Source organism: Neopsephotus bourkii, unplaced genomic scaffold, assembly GCF_033783945.1.
Source record: "Neopsephotus bourkii isolate Nb327-2 ecotype Australia unplaced genomic scaffold, CSIRO-AGI_Nbou_v1 NB_1760, whole genome shotgun sequence".
Classification (NCBI taxonomy): Eukaryota; Metazoa; Chordata; class Aves; order Psittaciformes; family Psittacidae; genus Neopsephotus; species Neopsephotus bourkii.
Window position 1 is genome coordinate 9,197,087 of NW_026902234.1, and position 23,135 is coordinate 9,220,221.

At 37.4% G+C, this 23,135-nt stretch overlaps 1 protein-coding gene across 6 annotated transcripts in view; it reads right to left on the reverse strand.

Moving 5' to 3' along the window:
* ARHGEF7 (Rho guanine nucleotide exchange factor 7) overlaps window positions 1-23,135 on the reverse strand; it is a 123,152-nt gene that overhangs the window by 11,108 nt on the left and 88,909 nt on the right. For 4 of the 6 annotated variants that reach the window (XM_061377752.1, XM_061377757.1, XM_061377755.1 and 1 more), the window contains 10 exons: window positions 22,989-23,127; window positions 22,053-22,112; window positions 20,921-21,067; window positions 19,384-19,470; window positions 15,838-15,916; window positions 13,553-13,692; window positions 12,655-12,879; window positions 10,613-10,706; window positions 7,599-7,688; window positions 4,383-4,559 (listed from right to left, as the gene is read on the reverse strand). In XM_061377752.1, the coding sequence (XP_061233736.1) occupies window positions 4,383-4,559; window positions 7,599-7,688; window positions 10,613-10,706; window positions 12,655-12,879; window positions 13,553-13,692; window positions 15,838-15,916; window positions 19,384-19,470; window positions 20,921-21,067; window positions 22,053-22,112; window positions 22,989-23,127 (1,238 nt within the window). Of the gene's footprint in view, window positions 1-2,103; window positions 3,525-4,382; window positions 4,560-7,598; window positions 7,689-10,612; window positions 10,707-12,654; window positions 12,880-13,552; window positions 13,693-15,837; window positions 15,917-19,383; window positions 19,471-20,920; window positions 21,068-22,052; window positions 22,113-22,988; window positions 23,128-23,135 lie in introns of those variants that run through there. The other 2 variants (XM_061377754.1, XM_061377753.1) reach the window with 2 other exon arrangements.

Here is a 23,135-nt window from a genome sequence, read left to right on the forward strand (position 1 = left end):
ATTATTTGCTTGAGCTTCAAAGACAAAAATCTGACTTGCCACTGAAAAACATACATATGCGTACACAAGTGCACAGATCTACCATTAGCCACTGGTATGTACGAACATGTAAATTTCCTGGAGAAGCAAGTGTTAGACAAAAAAAGCCAAAAAAAAAACCCAATTACTTGTAATTTAAACCTTTGCATTTCATTGCATTAATTATATTAAAGAAGTTAAAGTAGATGAGCAGAAATGTCAAATTAACCTTCTCTTTCTCAATGACTCTTTGATGAAGTCCTACGATGAAGAATCCTAAAAATGGTGCTCCCAGAATCCATATGCATTGAGACTGAAATATTGGGAAAAAAAAAATCCTTCTGGCTACAGATCTGCCAAAGTCAAAAGGGAGCGAGCCACTTTTGTATCTTTGTACAAATGAAACCAAATCAGAATCCAACCATCAGGCTAAACTTAAATTCACTGTGTAAAATCCACCGTTGTCTGCAAATTCTTGGGAGTAGCAAAAAAAGGTTTGGGCATGAAGTTGTTTGGGTTTTTGTTTGTTTCCTTGCTTTATTAACTAATAGCTATACACAAACAGGAAAAAACCAGACATGACTGAAATGACAGATCTGTGCAGTCTACAGCAACATGTTTTGACAAGTAAAATAATAATTAATTTGGACTGAAGCATATACAACTCCTTATGTAAGTGCTCATCAGAAGAACAGAATGAAGAGGTTGAAAGACAGACGCCACCTGAAGAAGTGGGATATTTTTAGGACAACATTTGGAAAGCGCTATCCCACTAAAAACTTCCTATATTTCACTAAACAAAAAGAAAAAAAAAAAAATCCAGCCACAGGGCTGTAGGGCTAAAACTAGAGTTGCTGCAGTCATGACCAAAAAAATGCTATGACTTTTTAGTAGAAGCAGATTACTTCATTTTCCCCGATGTAAGCATTTTAGTATGTTAGGTTATCATTTTCTTTAAATTCACTCACATATGTGCCATCTTTTATGTATAAACACTAAAGATAACACCTGTTTTAAAGAGAAACATATTGTAACACGAAATCTTCAAAGCACATGAGGTTAGAGAAACCAAGATCACATTTATAAAGTTTCTCTCTAGTAACAGAACCTACAGAAGTAGATTTGAGATTTTTTCAATAGTTCAGCCCATGCCTTTACCAAAAATACACCAATTAAAAAAATGAAAAAGAAATTAAACCAATTAAGGGGAGAGGGAGGCAACAGAAGAATATTCTATAGATGGCAACATCTCTGAATTGTTATTTAATGAAAGGAAAAGAAAAAGAAGACACAGAAGGATACATACTTCACATTACATTCAGTTTCCTATAGTTGTCAACTACAGTAAACAAACATTACAAACTTATGTCAAAAAAGCTTTCACTTCAGCATTTGATTCCTCCAGGAAGAAGGGAGGGAGAGAAAAGAAGCATGGAAGAAGAAGTGTTAAGTTACAAGTTACGCTGTCCTTTCCCCCTGTGTAATAACTGAATATTAAAGTCACAGTCTAGCAAATACAAAATTTATTTCAACTGTACATAACAGATGTCCTTTTTATATAAAACAAAACACTTAATTGAGATATGCAACCACAAACAATATGCATACTGTACAGTACAATGCAACATTCAGATATACATCCATTTTGTATTTTCAAAAGGCAGTCACCTACTAAGATGGCTTCTCCCATTCACAAGTGAAATGCACAATATATATTATTCTTTCTATGTTTTACGTCACTATATACACATTACTGTGTTTTGGCAAGATTACGCAAAACACCCAATTAATATTGGTTGGTTTCAATTTATGGCAAATACTAATTTATGGAAACACTGCATAAACCATGTGAAGAGGGGCTGACAATGGCTTCAACCTACCTTCCAATTCAGATTCTCCATCCTTCCAGTGTATTTGTAACTGTACACATATAATTTACAGAATTGCATAAACATAAGGTACTATTATTACCATGACTAAAGTTCCACAAAAATAGAAACACTGAACCTTTGGACTGAATACCACCATTTCCACATTTGTTTTTTGATATATTTTTTAGTGCCTTTTTTATTCTTTTTAAAAGCATTTTGTATACTCCTGGATCAGTTCACAATAGCTTATGGTCTGTAACACTGAAGACAAAGAATGATTTTAAATGTGTGGTGATGTTAATATGAGGATACAAAATATGAGGAATCCTAATTATGGTATTAGTTAATGACTTAAATGCTACAATAATTAATGGTGGTAAACTGTCAAAGCTTTGGTGCATAGAAATTCAATAAAATCTTCGATCTGGATAACAACACATTCTGTGTGATAAGGAAAGTTCAAGTGCAACAACTGTATTACAAACTTATATTTACACTATATAACATGAAACAGATATAAAAGAATTATTGTTTATCCAATGCAAAAAACATTCTTCAACTAGAACACCACAGCTTAAGGAACAGGAAAAAAGAATGATCCATACTTTCTATATGTGTTAAAAAAAATAACCAAAAACTGACTGAAAGGAAGAGGAGAGTGAAGTGGGTTACAAATGTGCCGTGGAATGGTATGGAGCACACGTACTTATCTCATTTCTCTAAGCAACACTCCTCCACTTTGAAAAATCTCAACATACACACGTTCCTGGTCATTACGTTACTATATGTGTAGCAGGAAAACGTACCCCTGAAAACCCTCCTCGGTAAGCACTGCTGCTTGTGTTAATCACATTTTTGAAAGCCAACAACAGTGAGAGAGGATAAAGCAGGTGACCAAACAAGACGGAATGCGGGTATGCAGATGTGAACTGCTTTGAAATAGCTTCTCCACACTGACCACCTTCTGGAATCATGCATGTCTAGCAATTGCTAACTTTCTGATCTTGTAACCTGCAGAAAGGCATAGATTACTTTTTAAACAGTGTGATCAAGTTGCCAGGTGGCAGTTAACTGCATCATGATTATTCTGAACTTGTCCATACCTCAACACTGGATAACATGCTTACTTGAAAAGGGGTAAAGGACTTGCACTGGAGAACCCTGATGAAAATGAGAACTTTCTGTCTTTCAATCACATGCTTTTCCCTAATGCTAAAAAAAGACTTAAAAAACGACTTAAAAAACCACATCATTTTTGTTTTGATGCCAATTATGTTATCTATAAGAAGGAACACACACACTTCACACCAGCAGTGACCTAGGTGCAGGTTTGAGACCCTTCAGCTGTGCACAGCATGTCAAAGTTCTCTGAAAAGCCAACACTGCTGTAAGTGAAGAGCTGCTGCTGCAAACAAACCTGCTTGTGAGAGAAGTTACAAGACACAATAAAATCTGTCACGGACATGCTCCAAACAGTGCAACCAAAAGCCAAGCATTCTATTATTCAGAACTTCAAACAAGCCAACATGATTGTAGTTGTACCTAGAGTTTCAGTTGCTGAACACTCGAGCCTCCATCAGGGGAACCACTTTCATCTCGTCTTTTCAAGAAGAATGGTCAATTGAGAGTTGACAGCTGTGTATTTTAACAGGCAAGTAAACATCTAGACCCTGTTTTCTGCCACACTACTGCATACAGTAAAGTGACAGTATGACCATAGGTAACATGAGATTATCAAAACACTGCATGTAATGAGCATGGACTGCTGGGTTTTCATGACAACTGCCAGAGACTGGGGTGGGGGAGAGCAGTGCGGTCCTTCATATAAACGTTTAAGCAATGAGGAAAAGACAGCAGTATAAAAACAGATATTTTTTTTTTATGGATTAGCAAATTCTCTTCCAAACAAATGGGCCAAATAAGTGAATATCTGAATGATTTTACAGATCTTGTACTGCATATTTTTAAGCTGCATTTTTCTTACTCTACCAGCTTTGTATTTTGTTAGTAATATGTAGAAAACCCAACTACTACTGCTAAGGCATTTCCATATCGCTGGCACTCAGCTCACAAACCAGTATGGTTTCAGTACAAAATACAAAAACGTGCTGTATCCAAAAGAAAAGAAAGGACCTGTTGCTACACTGACCAAGTCAAAAGAAAAAAAGGAAAAAAAAAAAAAAGACCATTCAGAGCTACAAATTAACATCTGTCAGTTAAAAAAGCCCTCAAGAAATGTCATCCTTAACAGGATATATACACTTTTTAGAATGACCTTTTTGTACGTGTTTTGAATTGGCAATAGAGCCTTCCACCAGGTATAACTGAAGTTTCAGAAGCTCCCTCAGAAGTTGTTAAAATATCACATTAAAGAGACAAGGAACAGCAAGAAAACATCTAAGAAAAGCAGGCTGTGATACAACAAGCATTTGTTAAGAAAAAGCTCAGAAGTGCATTAGTTCTGGTGAGAGATATATGAGCAACAGCTCTTACGAGATGTAGACCCCATTCTGTAACTATGGGCTGTCCATATACTGTCATAGTCAGAGTCTTCTGAGAGGTCTGAAGGCTCCAAACGAGAAAGACTACTGCGACGACCCAAGGAGTCTAGACTTGATTGGTCATCATCAGCCAAGACGTGATTATGCATCAGGTCAGTGCCTTGCCATGCTAAGGATGTATAGGTGAAATGAAATGGTGGATGTGGATAGGCAGAGGTGGGATGAGGAGGAGAACGTAAGGAATAGCCACAACCAAACACATGAAATAAAAGCAAAAAGGTGATGGGAAGAGAAGGAAAAGAGAAAATATTGTTAAAAAGGCAAAGTTTGTTCTTTTTTCTTTTTTCTTTTTTTTTTATAATTTGTTTGGGCTTTAGGTATAAATTACACTTAGCATAATGTTTGAACTGTTACAATATAGTAAGAGAATTTTGAATAACCAAAATCTTGTATCAAAGTAGATTTTTTAGAAAAGGAAGTTCGGTTCCTTTGAAGTACAGAGTCAGTGCTGATCTGGGTGATTTGACTGGGTACAGAGCAATAAACACATTAAGCCAGCATGATCCAGCGCTGATGTGAAAAGCAGCAACCCTCTCCCCGTCACACATCTCTATCTCCATCCTTTCTCTCCCTTGCAATGACACAATCACTTGTACAGCTGCCTGGTGAGTCAGGCTGGGGAAGTGCTTCATATGAAAACTAACCCTACAAAAGATGCTCTTTCAAGCAGGTCATTTCCCCACCAGCTCACAACACAGCCACAGAATGCTTGTGTCACCACTGTAAAGAGGAAAATGCAAGGGAAAAAGCAAAGGTTCTCATGCAGAGCAGGGCTGCTGACTTTCTAAATCAGCAGCAACATCTTGCACCCAATAAGAGGACTGTCAAAGTACAACTTTTCTGTGCCTGTAGCCCTTGTTATCTGTTCAAACATGTAGCAAATTAACTCAGAAAAACAGGGCCAAGAGGCTAACAGCAATACAGCCTGGTCCATCCAGTCCCTCACATCTTCCTAATGCCTCTGTCTGAATCTATTTCCCCAGTTAAAGATGTCTAAGGTAGCTGGTCAAAGATAGCTGAGGATTGCATTTTTCTGGTTTTAAGAGTTTGGCAATATTCAAGGCCCATGTAAGTGACCATGCTAGAAGCCACATACACAAGATATTGCAAAAAGATTTCATTTGGAGCGGAAGTGCAAAATAGTATCAGTATACAAGAAGCAGGAGAAAGTGAAACTATGTTCTTTAATTTTTATCTGTCTCCCCAAATTAAATCCCCCATCTTCCCCACAGAAGCAACTGAAAAAAGTTGCCCTGCTCCCTACCAGTTTGCGCTGGTGCTGTAACTCTGCTGAACTGACACTGCCAAAAGCAGTACCTTTTGGGCTTTGGATTAAATGCTGGTAGGAGAATTGCCAAATGAGTGCTGTAAGGGACAGGCAGAATATTAACACAAAGGGATGAAAGGAGTTTGTAAAAAAAAAAAAAAAAAGGGAAAAAAAAAGGGGCATACTTCACAGATGACAGGCAACTCTCATTTTATTCTTCTACACTGACTCCTGCTCCCAAAGAAGCAATTCCAGCATGAGGAGGTTTTTCCCCCACTTCCAATTCCAGCCTACAAATGGATCTTCTGAAATCTAAAGTCTTAGATGACAGCATTAGTCTTTCCAAACAAAGCAGCTGTGTGCTTATCAATAATAAAAAAACCTTGCTGCAACTAAGAGCAAATAAAAGCTGCTGACTTCTGATGTATGCAATGATACCCACAGCACTATGTATATTTCTTAAATATACATAGACAGGAAAATAGGCAAAAAAGCAAAAAAAAGAACATATCCATTTTATATCTGCACACACACACACTATCGTGCAAGTGCAAATGTGTTCCCAACCATTTGTTGTCACATTATCCTTGGAAATAACAGATCTCAGTCAAGACATTTAAACAGCAATCATTTCATTTAATTTCATTTGGAACAACAGTATAGCTTCAGAATTTTGAACATATTCATTCCCTTTTATCCAATTAAACACACTACTGTAATGAATGTAGAGCCACAAAATAGATTAGTATTTAAAAAAATTGATGTACTTGTAGCTGATTTTATCACCTTGAGACCTAAAGTTCATCAAAACAGAAAAATTAAAAGGTTTTTCCTGTTATTTCAAGTTTGTATAGCCAAATAAAAGGGCCATATTCCCATTGTTAATTACATATGAAATAGCTGGATTTTTTCAAGGTGATAATAGCAAATGAACACATATTAGGAAAATCCATGAACTCAGTTTGCAATTGCATTGAGACTTCTCAATTGTCGGCATGAAGTGCTTCTGCTTGGAAGCAAAATGGGCACAGAGCACAGCGGGCAGCAGCAACAGTGATTAATACTGCAAATTTAAACTGCTTTAGTGGTAAAGGAGTAAGTTATAATGTCCACTCTTGCAGTTCCTAAAAGCAAAGCCAGCCAAGTACTTCAGGATCATTATACTGTGTTCCAAGGATCCCCAAATTAAACTGGTTTTCAATAATGCAAAAACTGTGCAGATCGCAACAAACGCAACAGCATTTTCTCCTTCCTTGTGTAAAGGGAACACATGCTGGTGGACTCCCCTGCTCTGCGCAGTGTTTTACTTACAATACAGAGGAACTCCACATGGCAACCTTGATTTGGATTAAATGAAGTAGGACCCCAGAGGCACGTTTTCAATAAGCTAGGTATTGATCTGAGAAACTAAAAATGGCTTTAAGCAACACACAGATCTAAGAACAATTTTTCCTGAAATTATGAGATGGGATTAAAATTTGTAATTAATACTAAAAAAAAACAACTAGTGGCAGTAAGAGAAAGTAATTTTTATAGTTCTAGGTTACTTTTCCATTGCAAAAGTTTGTGTTGAACAAAAGACAAAAATACAGTCCTCCAAAATTATTACTACTTCTTCATTCCTCCTCTCTACTTACCAGCTTCTTAAATTTATCAAAAAGCATACTGATTAACTGTCAGATCAGACACCTCTCGTTAATCTGTGATGGCTTTGTGCAATTTTAAACCATGGCAAGAAGTCGCTTTTGGTTTATTTGGTTTTGTTGCTTTGCTTTTTAAAAACAGAATTACAGTCTCTAGCCATGGTCCTTGACATCCAATATTAAACACTTGGCACTGTTAAGCCAGAAACAGAGTCCATTTCAGTATTTTCTAACTTACTTGAATTTAGTGTTTGACGTGTTTTGGCACTTGTGCAATATGCTTCAATGACTTTAAGAATTTGAGCATCTTCTTCTAAAGCAGCTGTACCTAGAATCAGTGGGAAAAATAGAATTTTAAACATTGTTATGTTTCTCAATACAGAAAAGCCTTTATAAATCACTACTTTTCTTTTGAGTTCAAAGTTCAAACCCTTTAAAATTCTCTTAATCATTCCATTTTAAAAATCAAACTTCAATGAGCAAAAACAAAAGCTTAAAAAGATTAAATACTATCCTGATTAAAAAGATTAAATACTATCCTGAAATGCTTGGGAAAAAAAAAAAACGAAAGAAAAACAAAAACAACCCAAGCCAGAGTAATTATCCACACATTCACAAAACTCTTGAGTATCTGAAGTTGCACAGAACATGTTTTGAAGCATGTTGACTCTGGTTGTAAAACAAACAGTCATTAAAATGAAGAAAACTGTATACTCTGGTTATTATATGCGTATTTATTATTCAATCAAATAAATCAAGGGACAGGATGTTAATTCACAGAAGTCTTGAAAACTTCTAGGGTTTGTTTATGTATTAGATTTACCTCTTTCCACAGCACATTACTGAAAATTAACCTCAGAATTAACAGCATAATACATCAGTACAGTTTCAGTCCAGTGTGCAGTAGGAAAGATATCACTACATAAGTTTATCTGTGAAAAGTGCAATAATTAAACTTCAGACTTCAAAGTAGAAACAGCACTACTGCAAATAAAAAAAAAATTACCATTAAAGCTTAACATGGCAAAATTTTTCTAAAGGTAGGGCTCCGCAGCACACCATCTCCTTATGGAATTCAGTGAAAATGCTGTCAAATTCTTCACTTCCAACTGGGTGAAATTCTAATCAAACTGAAATGTAGAGGTACCACTACCTTTAGTTTAGATGGAACCAGGAGTTTGTGTAAGACAAGATGATTTGTTGCTTTAAAAGCATTTTTCCTGTTTTCCTCCACCAAAAAACTAGGCTTTTAAGACTTTCTGCTGCAGCAATTTGAACTGCCTCCAACATAAAAATGCAGCAGTATTTTTTTGTTACCCAATGCATTCTGCTAGTTTTTCTAATTTATTATCAGCAGAACAAAGCCAACTGTCCAAAGATTTGTCAGGATTAACTGACAAGCTGTTGAAGAAACTGTATGAACCCGACACAGTTTTTCTACAGTTACAGGATGCAAGTACTCCAAAATGCAGGCTATATCTCTTTCAAGGATTTTATTGTGGTTAGAATACAGCACCATATTATTACAGTAGCAGGACAAATATTTCACTTCTGAAATTAGTATTGGGAGGACACTCAGTTGAAATACCTTATTTGCTTTGGCTGTTGTAATGCTAATTTGTCACAGCAGTTCTCAGAACAGACCATAAATCCCTGGGCTTCCAGAGAAGTTAAGTGGTAAAATCCAAAACTACCTATCAATAAGCTTTAAGTTCAACAGAAGTTCCTCAGTGGAAAACTTTTACAACTCCACAAGCTGGAAAAGGTTGAAAGAACACTAACATAGAAGTTTCTAATTACTGACACAAGGGGGGAAAAATATGAATACCAAGAATTACTAAGTATTTCCTTAAGTAACACTGACTTAAAGACATCAAGAATCCCTTTTACTGAAAGTTATCTCCTATGTACAAAATGCTGGTGTTAATCAGAAGTAAAACAACGTATTTGCAAGCTACAGGCTTCTCTCCTTCCCCCCCCAAAAAAGAATTCTTATCCACTCTCAAAAAGTGTTCTTTAATAATTCCTAAATCTGAAGATTGACATCTTTACCTCTGTCCTTACAACTCCTGAATCTCTATCCTACAACATCTGAAAAGATGCTGAACGACAGAACTTTGATTTTTCCTAAACAGATACCTTCCTGTAAGGGTAAAATATCCTGAACATCAGTTACACATCATGAACACAGGATCGTTCTATTCACCTTAACCTTTGCCATATGAAATTCACAGCACACTCAGAAGGACCTCCACCTTCAACAAACCAGCAGTACCCTGAGGAAAAGCTTCTCTCCAACCCTACATAACCCAGTAAGAGACAATGGTGATGGTAACTTAATGCACTGAACACTCAAGGCACAGTCACTATCTTAAAAAGCCCATGAGCAAAGGACAAACACAAACAAAAGTTGCAGTAAATGAAGTGGGCCTTCATCTTAAAATGCCCTGTCTTTCATTGATACAACTGATTGTATTATTCATTCACACAAATTTCTACAGAAGAATTAAAGTGACACTGACAACTAAGAGAATACTGCATTTGCTTGATAACAGTAATCTTCCCTCCACCCCAAAATATCTCAATGTCCAGATTTTGACCCTTCTGTTTTTCTATACATTCATCAGTCTCTTTCAGTTCAGTGTTTTCTTCATATTTCAAGGGTTAGGGTTAGCTTTAGTTAGAGACTAAAGCTCTGCAATTTATTTAGACACAGACACTTGCAAATGACCTTATTTCTAGATTAGAGCAGACTGTTGGATCTTAGAAAGAGTGACCATGGAAGCAACTAGTCTTCGAACCAACAGCAATACCCAGCCTTTCAAACCCAGCACAGCAGAAGCTCCTACTGGAATCAATTTACAAACATAGCTACTAAGTATTCTGCAAGAATAGGACAGTATCTGCAAGTTGTTGTTTACAGTATTAAAAGACAGGTTTGCCTTACTGAACTTAACATGGCTCTATAGTGAACCTCACCTTCCTCTGTGACAAAAGGAAACAGGCACCTCACAAGTATGCATCCACTTTAGTCAACAGTAGAGCTCTAGAAAGCCACTAATGGCATCGTGACATAAGCACCTAAAATGAATAAAACAAACCACCCTCTAGGGATACCTACCTGCTCTCCCCTGACAGGAGAGAGGAAACCATATAGCTTGCTTACACTCTTAAGTCTAACTTTCACAGAATTTAAACTGATGTTGATTCCAGCCTTTGTATTATTTAGAGATTTGTTCAAATGTCTCTTACTTTTTCTCAGTGCAAACTCTTCATCTGATGGCTTCCGTTCTGGCTTGCGTTTTGGAAGCAGCTTTTTCATGGTTTTAGGGCTTTTACTGAGATCCTGTGCAGGGAAAATAAAAATAAGAAGAGTAGAGCTTCTTTACAATATTTCAAAAATGCAACTGCTAAGATGCATACATGAGTTACTAACTGAAAATCTTTTAACAGAACCAAAATTCAGTTTAATACTTTTTAGCACATCCGATTTGCCTGAACTGGCTAACTTCCTCTAAACCCTTCCTCCAACCATACACAAAGTCAGGAATTTTATCTTGTTCTATTAACAGAAATATACAGGAAAAGCTGCTGCAAAAGCATGCAGGCTGTTTGGGAGCTAGAGTGAAGGGAAGAGGCAGGCATACATGAACACGGTTTTTGTTTTTACTTAGCTTCTGAAGATACAACCCATTTCACTTGCTTACTTTGCAGTAGGTAAAAAAAGAACCTAACAAAGAAAGCTTGGCAGATAGTATACTCTTCAAAGCCAGAATTTGTAAATGTTGAGGTCTGTTCTTACTAAGCTCTACAGCAAAAAAAAAACAAACAAAAAAATTTTTTAACACCACACCCCCCCCCCCCCCAAAAAAAACCAAAACCAAAACAACCAGCAACAAATACAGCTTTTCTGCTCAAAACATGGTCATGCTATTTTACAGGGACAGTGTCAGGTTACAGGAACAAAAGGGATATACTGGTCTACCCCTTACCTTAAGGATACAAGACATCCTCTACAAAAATACAGAACAAGAAAGTAAAAAGGTGAATGAGAAGGACAAACCAAAGAAGATGAAGATAGGTTTTGAACATCATTGTATGCTGAACGCTGTAAAGGTGATTCAAATTTCACCACATGGGATAATTTATTGCCCTACCCATGGAAGCATGAAAGGAATTTAACTTAGATTACAAAATGAACATACAGTACAATCAAACATAAAAACCTCTTGTAGCAACTAAGCTTAAATACTAACCTTCCAAACACAAATCACCTATCACTTTTTCCCTGTTGTTTATGGGATTTACAAAAGAAAAAAGAAAAAAAGGGGGGGGGCCCTACAATTCCTAAGAAACTGCAATTTATATGTCTATAGAATGAAATCTGTTTGTCAGCATCTCATGCTTACAGAAGAAAATGTTCTTGGGTACAAACTGCGTGATTCTTTCTGGGCCCTGCTGATTCAAACTAAGCAAGTATCACGAGAACGCATGACAGGAGATATCACCAAGCCACACAGCATCCAATATTCTCCTTACATATGCACAGACTTCGAACATAAAGCTACCATTTTCTTACTATTTACAAAACCACGCAAAATGTAGTAGCAAGACCAAATTAACCTACCACCACCATCTTTTTATGATTAAACACACCACATTTTATTTCTCTTGGAACAGACTTCTATTTCATACCATATGCTAATTAAAAAAATACAACAGCTTCTTAAAATTTAAGCCATTTTTTCTACTAATAGTAACATTAGCCATCATATTCTGCTAAGTACAAAAACATTTGACAGTTTCCATTCTTTTTTTTTTCCTTTTCTTAAATATGCTATAGCTGCCTACTAAAAGTGACACCTAAGAGTCAATTACACCACCACAGCTGTTTAGAATGATTTGATACAGCTCTTTGAAGCACCAAGGATCCCTTATGCTAGATACTTTGCAGTGTGCTTAGCAAACAACTTGCTCTGCAATCAGTCTGGATTATCAACATAAAAAAAGTGCCACCTTAAAAACATAAAATTAAAAAAATAAATTCTTAATTTCTTAACTGAATAGAGACTGGGAGGACTTGGGGGAGGTAGAAGAAGCCTCTCCTAGCACGCCTTAGTATTTCCTGAGCTGCAAGACTAAATCAGTCCATTTAGCACTGTTCTAGCACTATCTGTTAATCACCTGTGTATAAAAACATGCACAAAATTGTGAAATGGTGGTGTATAAAGAAAAGTTAAGCTTCCCATTGCACGCCTGCTAGAGAGTCATATTTCTTGGCTGCTGTACCTCACCTCTTTATAACAAAGAGCTGCTGAAGGCCGTAATGGAGGTGCGGGCCGTAAGCAGCTCAGGCTCCAAGGTTTGGGGGTTTTCGGAGGTTCCAGCGGTCCCCAGTTTATTGTGGTATGTGGAGTCCCATGATGTGATGGATGAGGGAGAGTGTGGTATGCAGGTGTCAGTGGTATTGGCTTGCTGTCTGAGTGCTTGCTGGAGGGTGTTACTGGATGGGAAGGAAGCTGTCAATGACACAAAGGTGATGGGATGGGAAAGGAAAGAAAGCACATTATCATAATAAAGACATAATATAATTAAGGATTGTTGAAATAATCTCACTTGCTATCTAGTGCTTTTACTTATTATAGCTGGCCTTTGAAAATTGTTATACAATTATTATTTGGAAAAGTGGATCTTAAAGAAGTTTTATTGTTTATCACTGACAGAGCATGCAGTGAAGAGAACAGCTACAAGCAGCCCAGCTCCCATTTCTCTCACCACCAAGGACAGAGCTAAATTTAGATCCATTCATATCCAATAACCCAAATTAAGAACCTAAAAGAAAGTACTTAAGGAAATTGTTTCTCCACAGTATGTCAAGTGCATCACCAATTAAAACCTACTGTTCTAAGGATACTTAAAAGACAACGATGCATTATTTGGTCAAAATCAAAAAAGTACTAACAAGGAGTTTTCCTTTACCCTGTTAAACTATTACACCACTATCTAAGCATTTTATTCTTTTACTCACACAGTTAAAAACAAAATGATCTTTTGACCCATTAAACTACACTTCTAACATTCAGTTCTTGTTACTAATGGCTAAAAAAAAAAAAGTTTTACATGGTGATATATTTGCCAGATGACCTAACTGAGCATACACTGCTCATTCACTTAAATCCAGCTCTTTCTTACCGTGTGAGATGGCACAGAGTGAGGTTTAATGGTGGGATTCCCAACAGTTGTGACTTTGGTTTGCTTCTGCAGGTGATCCACCCATTCATGCAAATCTTGTTGGTTGTTACAAGACACTAGTATCCTTTCAATCATATTTCCTAGGTGACAGAAAAAAGAAGATGTAAGAAACCACAGAAGAACAATTTAGTCTATCAAACATGATTATAAAGATGCTAATTTCCTAAAACATTTTATCCCCATAGTATTAAGCAAAAACTTTAACTCATATTTTCAGTACAGCAGCAGTGCACTTTCACAGGTTACAACAGGCATTTCTTCCATGTATTTGTTCTTGTGCCAAGTATAGGTTCCGTGTTTTTCCCCACCTCTAATAATTAAACACAACCCTTAAAGACAAGAAACAGATGCAGGAGATTGGTTCATCTAGTAGCCTTACACTTCTCCACCTTCTCTCCAGGAAAGCCAGCATATAGCCTAAAATGTTATTCTTGAATCTGTAAGCTTCAACATATAAGAAGTTATAAAATATGGTTCATCCATCTTCTCTCGCAAAAAGGCACAAAGTTGGTCTGAATCTAAAAATCATGGGCAAAAATCACCTGGGAAAGCAACCTTAATCAGATTAATTTCTGCAGTTAATTCCATGTTAACCCATCACATTCCTCATCTGAGCTCAGTTTCACAGCTGTTGTCTCAAGAACATGTATCATCAACAGTTTTTTCCCCTCTCCCTCAAAGCACTGATGTGTGATACCACCTGCCACTACAGAGGGTCAAAATTACTTAGCTTAAATGCAACCTGCTTGGAGGCAAAACTGATGCAGAAAATGAAAGAAGGTATGAAGCTCCACTGTGTGGACTCTACTCCTACTCATTTAAATAACCTAAAGGTATTAGGTACATGCTGAAACGAATGATTTAACAGACAGAAATTAGCCAAAGTATGCACAACACAGAAACACAGAATCGTAAGATAGGGTTGGAAAGGACCTTAAAATCATCTAGTTCCAATCCCCCTGCCACAGGCAGGGACACCTCACAATAAACCATGTCACCCAAGGCTCTGTCCAACCTTGACTTGAACATTGCCAGGGATGGAGCATTCACAACCTCTTTGGGCAACCTGTTCCAGCACGTCACCACCCTCACAGTAAAGAACTTCCTGCTTATATCTAACCTAAACTTTCCCTGCTTAAGTTTTAACCCATTACCCCTTGTCCTGTCACTACAATCCCTAACGATGAGTCCCTCCCCAGCATCCCTATATGCCCCCTTCAGATACTGGAAGACTGCTATTAGGTCTCCAAGCAGCCTTCTCTTCTCCAGGCTGAACAGCCCCAATGTTCTCAGCCTGTCTTCATACAGGAGGTGCTCCATCCCCTGATCATCCTCATGGCCCTCCTCTGGACTTGTTCCAACAGTTCCATGTCCTTTTTATGTTGAGGACACCAGAACTGCACACAGTGCTCCAAGTGAGGTCTCACAAGAGCAGAGTAGAGGGGCAGGATCACCTCCTTGGACCTGCTGGTCACGCTCCATTTGATGCAGCCCAGGATACGGTTGGCTTTCTGGGCTAAAAGCACACACTGAACCTGGCTCATGTTTATTTTCTCATCCACCAACACCCCCAAGTCATTCTCTGCAGGGCTGCTCTGAATTTTTTCTCCACCCAGCCTGCAGGTGTGCTTCAACCCAGGTGTAGCACCCTGCACTTGGCATGGTCCACATCATTAGCATTAGAGATGCTAAAGGTTTCAGTAAAGAGGTGGACCATTTCTAGAAGAAGGCTCTGCTGAAAGCTTTTCCAGAGTCTCTGGAATTCCCTTTCTTCCAGTGAGTAGCATACTTTCAACTGCTTCATTGTAAAGGACCTTCTCCAAGGCTACTGTCTCCATTCATTAAAGTGCAGAAATTTGGGTATGAATCCTGTTGCAAAGACAGTTTGTGAACTGTCTGAGACAAGCAGCAAGAAGAAGCTTTCAAGTGAGGCTATGGGTAACTGCTTTACTAAATTTGTATAACCACAGGACAGCTGAGACTGGAAAGGGCCTCTGCAGGTCATCCACTCCCCTGCTCAAGCATAGACACCTAGAGCTGGTGGCCCAGGACTGTAGCCAGAGAGCTTCTGAGTATTGTCAGGGACAGAGATCTCTCCAGGCAACCTGTGCCTGTGCTTGGTCAACCTCACAATGAAAAAGTTTTCCCCTCTTGTTCAGACAGAGCAACTGATACTTGAAATAGCATATCCTGGAGTAAGTAATAATTATGTTTACAGTCAATACCTGATATTTCAAATGCATTTTTGTGGTTTTCAGTGTCTTCTAATTTTGTGATAGTCATTCCTGTCGTTGGCAGTTTTCCCTGGAAAAACAAAAAAGTAGTAACACTGAAGTTAAATCCAACAACAGAGAAACATTATCAAGAATATCTTAACTTCGTATCCATATCTATTAACTTCAAGTTCTGAAAAAAAAAACCAAACACCACACCATAAATTGGCAAGACACACACTGATGGGTTAAAAACATTTAAAAGAAAAAAACGATACAAACACTTTGCAATGGAAGTTTTTAACGTGCCAAACTTCTGCAAATGGCACCTGTGACAGTATCAGTCTATCTGATACCTATGCAGGCTAAGAAATCCATATAAACGTAATAGTGGTCACGCATCACAGCCTCGGGTTCATGAAACTGAAACCTTCAGGGTCATCCATATTACATGATGAGAGGCAATGCTGATTCATCTTTAAGAACATTTGTTTGCAAACTGTTTGGTTAGCTCTCAAACCAAGGTTTGTAGTACAAGTAGATTTAGAAAAGATTTCACTAAACAAATGTATCAATTATTTACTGCAGATTTATGTCTCTAAAAACCCCACTACTAAATTTGCTCACAGATGTACTTTGAGGGGAAAAAAAAAACCCCAAAGCAGTAAAAACATCTTTAAATCCATAAAGTTTCAGAAGAACATATTATTTTGCAGCAGGTAACATCTTGTTTTAAACCCAGTCAAGCTGGAGGGCAGGGGGAGGAGAGAGGAGGAAAGTCAGTTTAGGCTAATTTTTTGACCGTTTACAAGCACAGAAGAATAAATACAACTCAGGATGAAAAGGCTTTACCAAAAATGCAACTTTAATGAAAGTTTAAGACAGATCCTATATTCTCCTGCACAAAAACGCTATTCAGCACATGCTGGCAGAAGCACAAATACTATGCACGGGGGAATTTTGGCTCCACTGGAGGGACAAGAAAACAACTTTTTTTCTTTTCTTTCTTTTCTAATGAGTGCAGAATGGACAAAGGTTTCTTAGACACTTGAAACTAAAAATCACTTGATATTCTGCATGCACAGGGCATGCTCAAGACCAAGATGCCAAAGAGAAAGGAAGAGTTTTCTTGCAACAGCTTCTTCACTGAAGGAAACATGGTGGCACTGTGCACGACAATGCAGCCTAAAATTCATTCTGCTTTTCCATGTTTGCTGGTTCATGAAAATAACACAGCATACAACGACAATTAAGGAGGCGCAAAAAGCACTGATATAGGTGGAAATGGATTATGGGGATACACTAAGCAAAAAACTGGTGACAAAGAACAAAGATCCCCTGAACCACATGGACAGAAGTAGTACAAACCCAGCAAACACAGAAAATGGAACTGAACTTGTGAATCTTTTAAGTTTCCCATCTTACAATAAACAATTGTGAAGCCCTCCGATGAAGTACGGCCTATGCCCCTTGCAATTTAGGTTTACCATTGCTGAAAGTTCTCCTTATTAGCTAGCATGGCAGGTATCAGCACTAGCAACCACACAACATGAAGCCTGCTGGTAAATGAATATTCAAAAATACAGGGAGGGTGTAATGTAGGATGCTGCCTCCAATGTCATCATTTCCCTGGGAATGACTGAGGGAGCTGCATCATCTTCTGTCTATATCCATACCCAGTTCTGAGACAAGAGTCTCAGAAGGGAAGTCCAGGTGGCCCACATGCGATGCAGACAGAGCTCTGAGCCACTGTCTCAGACACAGACAGTGATGCAATAGTTTCACTTTGCTGTGAATATGTAGCCATTAAAATTTTAGACTTTCTCAGTGTTAGGAAGGGGTTATGAGGAAATTGAGGAGTTTTGCATTCAGGAGAGGGCTGGATGGCAAACACTAAGGAAGGGCTGTGGCAATACTGAGTAGAAGCTGAAGACTAATGTGCAGAAAACTGCTTATTTACTGAACAGCACTGTGCTCCTGGGGGACAAGGTGAAAGGGAAGTGGAAGAAATAAGGGATGTACAATAGGAGAGCAAAAATAAAACCTGTCAGGTGGTTTCATTTCATATTGTTTGTTACCACACTAAATTTCTAGTCATTTGCCTTTAACCAGTACACAAGAATCTACCTTCATCAGAAATCCTGGATGTGCCACTTGGAATACAGAGTTTACCTGCCTTTTCTAGCATCTTTTTCCATCAATGTTGGGTAAAACACTTGCCAAAAACTCTTCAGAGTGGCACAGAGCTAACAAATTTGACTGTCCACTTAAATCACCTAATATAACACTGTCTTCAATAAATCCAGTTACTACTAGTAGGTAAGACACGAGTCCAAACATGAACTTTGGAACACAATTGCTTTCAATAAAGAAAAACACCCAACAAAACAACTGGCTGTGGTTGATCACATAGGAACCCCAAATGACTGAACCTGAACATTCCTTCAAGCAGGCATATCACTACTCAGGAGAAAGAAACTGCCTGAAAGACTGATTTACAGAAGTACTCAGAGCAGGTGAAATCTCTGGCTCCTTTTCGAACTTTGTTGCAGTTTTCCCCTTGCTTTTTGGTGTTTTGACGTGATGTCTGGAAACAACACAGCAGTACCTGAACATTTATAAAGATTTTAGGAAGTCATGGACTGTTCATTTGTTTTAGCTTCACTTTTCAAGAGTCTTTGGAAATACACACCAAAATGCAAGTGTTTCTGCAAATGTGTTCTAAAGTACAAAGGAGCCAACCTGATCAGCACTGATCCTCCTGTACTATAGCAAATGCTCTATTTCTGTAGTTGGGGAAACAGCCACAAGTATTCAGCTAGGAAACTTGGTAGAGAGCTCAAAGACTGTCTACCAGCAGTGACTGCAAGATCTGTGCAGTGAAACACCTGGTGCTAAGGACATGATGCCCGCATTGCATGCATTTCAGGTGGTGTTACACTCGGCTAAGTCTAAGCTGGGCCCAGGGCTAATGAATGTCAGTCCATGTATTTGATCTGCTCACAGAACTGGAGCATGCCTTCCAGTTCAGCTTCACCCAGAGTAAGTCTAGTCTGTGAGCCCCAAAACAACTTCTATGCTGTGACTCAAAGATCATTAAACAGAAAAAAGAGATTAATTTCAAATATAAAACACTAACGTAGACATGCCTAAAGAAACCGATGACAACAGCCTGACTCACACCAAGGAAAGCTGAGTGCTGTGTAATTTCGATAAGACTTGAGCAGCAAAGAGCAGTAACAAGCCTGTACAACGGCACTGTTCCCCTATGTAGATCTAAAAAAACTACCAACACTTCCACTCATCAGCTACTACTAACAAGGTTAAAAAAAAAACAACCCTGCTGATAATCACAGCTGCAAAAATCAAACCCCATGCTTCTAGACCAGAATTTTATGAAACAGATGAGCAGTTCTTACTGCAGAAATTACCTTTTATCTTTATAAATGCAGAGTTTAACAAACCTTGAAAGTTTCCTCTGAAACACCATTTGGAAAAAACAAAACACACCCCTTTCCCAAAAAACATTTATACACATATATACATGTATTACTTTACCTGATAGATAAACCCACTCATTCTCGGGCTGGCAGACAACATTAGCAAAATGTTAGGGAAGAGAAGAAGATACCTTTCATTCTTTTCCTTATCAAAAAAAGAAAATGAAAATGTAAATACAACATCACAAGCCCCCCCACCCCTTTTTTTGTTTTATATTATTAGAAATTGCCACTAACATTACTGCTCCATAATTACTCAACAAATATTTACCTCTGGCAAAATTAACTGTCTGTAAAACTAGAAAAAAAGCAAAGACAGATATTTGATTTTCTATTTGAAAACTTATAGTAACACACACCTATGCTTCCTCTTGGAGAGTAAAGCCTCATATTTTAAAACCAATTTTATAGTCTGGGTGAAATACTGACCTTGTTTAATATCGTAACAACTGCTCTGCCATTTTCAGCAAAACCAAAATTACACATTAGATGAGTTTCTTAATATAAATTTAGACGGATGCTGTTACAGTAATGTCAAAACCATGGTGTTTCAAGTTGAAAAGATCAGATTTTTGAATTATGTTGGATTATGATCCAAAGCAGAAAAAACATACAAAAGTAATAATGCTTATATTTACAATAAGATGCCCTCATTACTTTGTTATGGCTTTAATTTGCTGCTTTCACTTAAGAAGTTAGCCACAAACAAAAGCACAAAGGACATTTTTATGGGAAGAGGTTTTCTCTTACATCTACCACTACAAACAATGAAAGAAAGAAGCATTAAGGTATAATGTTTTAATTCTAGCAAACTTAATTCTTAATTATTCTGTTACATAAACACTTTTCACTTTCTTCATATGTATAGGCATCTTTGTTCTAAGGGGAGAAACTGATTGAATGAGGTTGCAATTCAAAAGCCGCCACCAGGTTCAAAGCTTCATTGATTTTACAGAGGAACAACTCACTGTAAAAACATGTCTGTAATCTGTAGAATATTTCCTTTCTGTTGGCACTTGCTTTTAAGGTTATTTTAACATTATTTCTGGTAGGATAGCATTTTCTTTGTATGCTTGGATATTTTTTTTAAAATAATCACACCAGACTTCACAGCATCACCTTAAACTTTCTAATGTCTCTTCTAAGTCCATTTCTGTCAAACCACCTAGTTCTCAAGCTTGTATTTCAAAATTTACTACTTGAGCTAAGTGCCCAAAACAGCAAGTGTGCCTTAAGACACCTTATAATACAAGCCCCGTAATTACTGCTACACAAAATGATCCCGTAACATAACTACATGTGAAAAATCCTGTTTAATTATGCACTTTGAAAATGGTCCTGCAAAATCATCTTAAAATGTCTGTAACTGCTATATTTGGTTCCATTTCAGTAAGTCTTACAGATGAGACCATTCATCTTCAAAGAAATTTATCCCAGGCTTTGTAATAAAAGCCTTAAATCAGTAGAGAAAGATTTTAGTCTAGATTAGTAATTCTGAAGCATTCTGTTTCCTTCTGCTGCAAAATGATTATAATTAATTTTCTTCAAAATGAAAAGCCCAAGAAGATTAGAAGGAAAGATGAGAAGGAAATTACCTCACTTCCAGCACACTGAATCATGACCTGGGACATGTAAATCACATTGCCAAGTGTTTTAATATCCTCTCCCTCCCAACAACGGATAGCTTCTGTCAGTATTTGTAATTCAAGTTCTTTCCGTTTCCGTACTTCTTGACATTGTGCCTAACAAACATAGGAAAAAACATCATCTCTATCAACTCTTATCAATTTGGAACTGGCTAAGAGTAGAAATACCACTACAGTTGTATTTACTGCTGTGTTTGTAGTACAGAAGACAGCACTCAACTTGAAGTGTTTTCATTTAGATGACTACTACCACTATTTCTTAAAAAAAAAAAAAAAAAAGTTATTTTGCTAACTTCAACATTTTTTTCCCCAATACACTTACTTCAATTACCATTCCAAACTCATAGCCAATAGCTCTGTTTCTCAAATTTCTCCTTTCTTTACATTTTAGAATTTTTGTACTTTTAACCACAAATTGCTAGGCTCAGCAGAAAAGAGTAAAACAGCTGTCACAAATACACGACTATACAACAAAGCACCTATTCTTCAGTAAAAAGAGCTACACCAACTGCACAAACTGTGTTTATAACCTTGTGTTCCTATTTTTATTAAATGTCTCCAACCTGCTCTACTAGCTGTAATCCCTTTCATTTGAATTTTTCTCAGTAAGAACTGTTTTCTCTTGTTTGTAAAGCACCCAATGGAATGGGATCCCCAAACCAAAAACTCGAAAATGTTGGGTTACTACCACACACACCTCTAACAGGAAGCACAAAACATTCAGTTTATTGTAACTGAGATTGCATTAAGTATATGCTTGCTGCAGCTCAATTATTGTAAAGCACTTACACAGGACACTAGTTATGCTAGCACTAGTAGAAACAAAAACAAAGCTCAAGTGTGAGGAAAGACCAAGAGGTGGCAAATGCTTTGTGTGGCATTTACATCAATAGTGTATTTGCTGTAACTCTCCAGCAAATGACTATCCTTAACTATCCCACAAACAGTATCAATTTCCAAGCTTTCACAAATTTCTTATATGTTTACAAAAAAACCTCATTGTTTCAAAGCAACAACAGGAGATGAAATTCAAAAATATTCTACTTAAAATATACCATCAGCTATTGTTTATCACTCTTACAGAAAGGTTTTTGAAGGCAGTCATGGATTTCTGAATATCTGGACGATCCGGATGATAATCCTAAAACCAATGGAGAAAAGATTTAGATCTAGTAAAAAAAACCAGTTTTTAGACTCTTAACTAAAAACAATAAACAACTCTATGAAAAGTTGTAAATTGATGTGCTGTCTTTTCACAGCCTTTTTATTCTTGCATCAAGCACTGGTGGTCTTTCTTGTAGTAAAAATGAAGACACACTTGTATCATTCCTACTCAAGCTTAAAATAGACCCAAGGCAGTTTTACAAGACATAGTGGGTAAGAGATTCTGAAACCCTAACAGGAAAGTGATTATTTTAAGGAGTTTTATTTGGCATGTTAGGTTTGTCACAAGCTGAATTCCTTACTGACTGGTATGTTCTGTTGTCACTGACTGACAAACCAAATTGTATAACAAGACAAAGACCCATATGCTTTCTACTTCTCTCCCTCCTTCACACTCCAAAAATCTAACCTATATAATGCAAGAGGAGAAACTGTAGCTACTCAAATACCTCCCCATACTGAAAATACAATTTTTGGACAGTGCTCAGTAAAAGCCAAAGGGACTATTCTGGTGTTTGACACACTGAGGTCCTAAGATGAGAAGCAGCACACCTTCTACAAGAGAAAGTAGCCTCAAGTATCATGCAGCAGATGCATTCAATGTCAAGTCAACCTAGACCCTAAGACTGGTCTAGTAGTGATGATTAGCTTTTCTAGCTAATTTAACTTTTAAATGTTTAGCTTTTACAGAAGTTTTACTGCACTAAGTTTTAAACCATTGCAGCCCATATTTCAGAAGGCTGATGGAAGAGCAAACATGTAATTTTGGGTCCCATCATGTTTGACATGTACCTTTAAAATAATTGTTGTCAAATCATCATTAAGCTGGAACATAAATGCTGATAAGATATACCTCCATGTGCCTTTCAAGTTCTTTGAGTAACGTCGGGTATTTATCCAGACGCATAAAAGGTTTGCTGAGGCCCGTGGTCAGTACAAGGATCCCAGGGCTGTTGGCACCTTTCACCTCCATGAATTCTCCTAGCTCCTCACTGTGTAC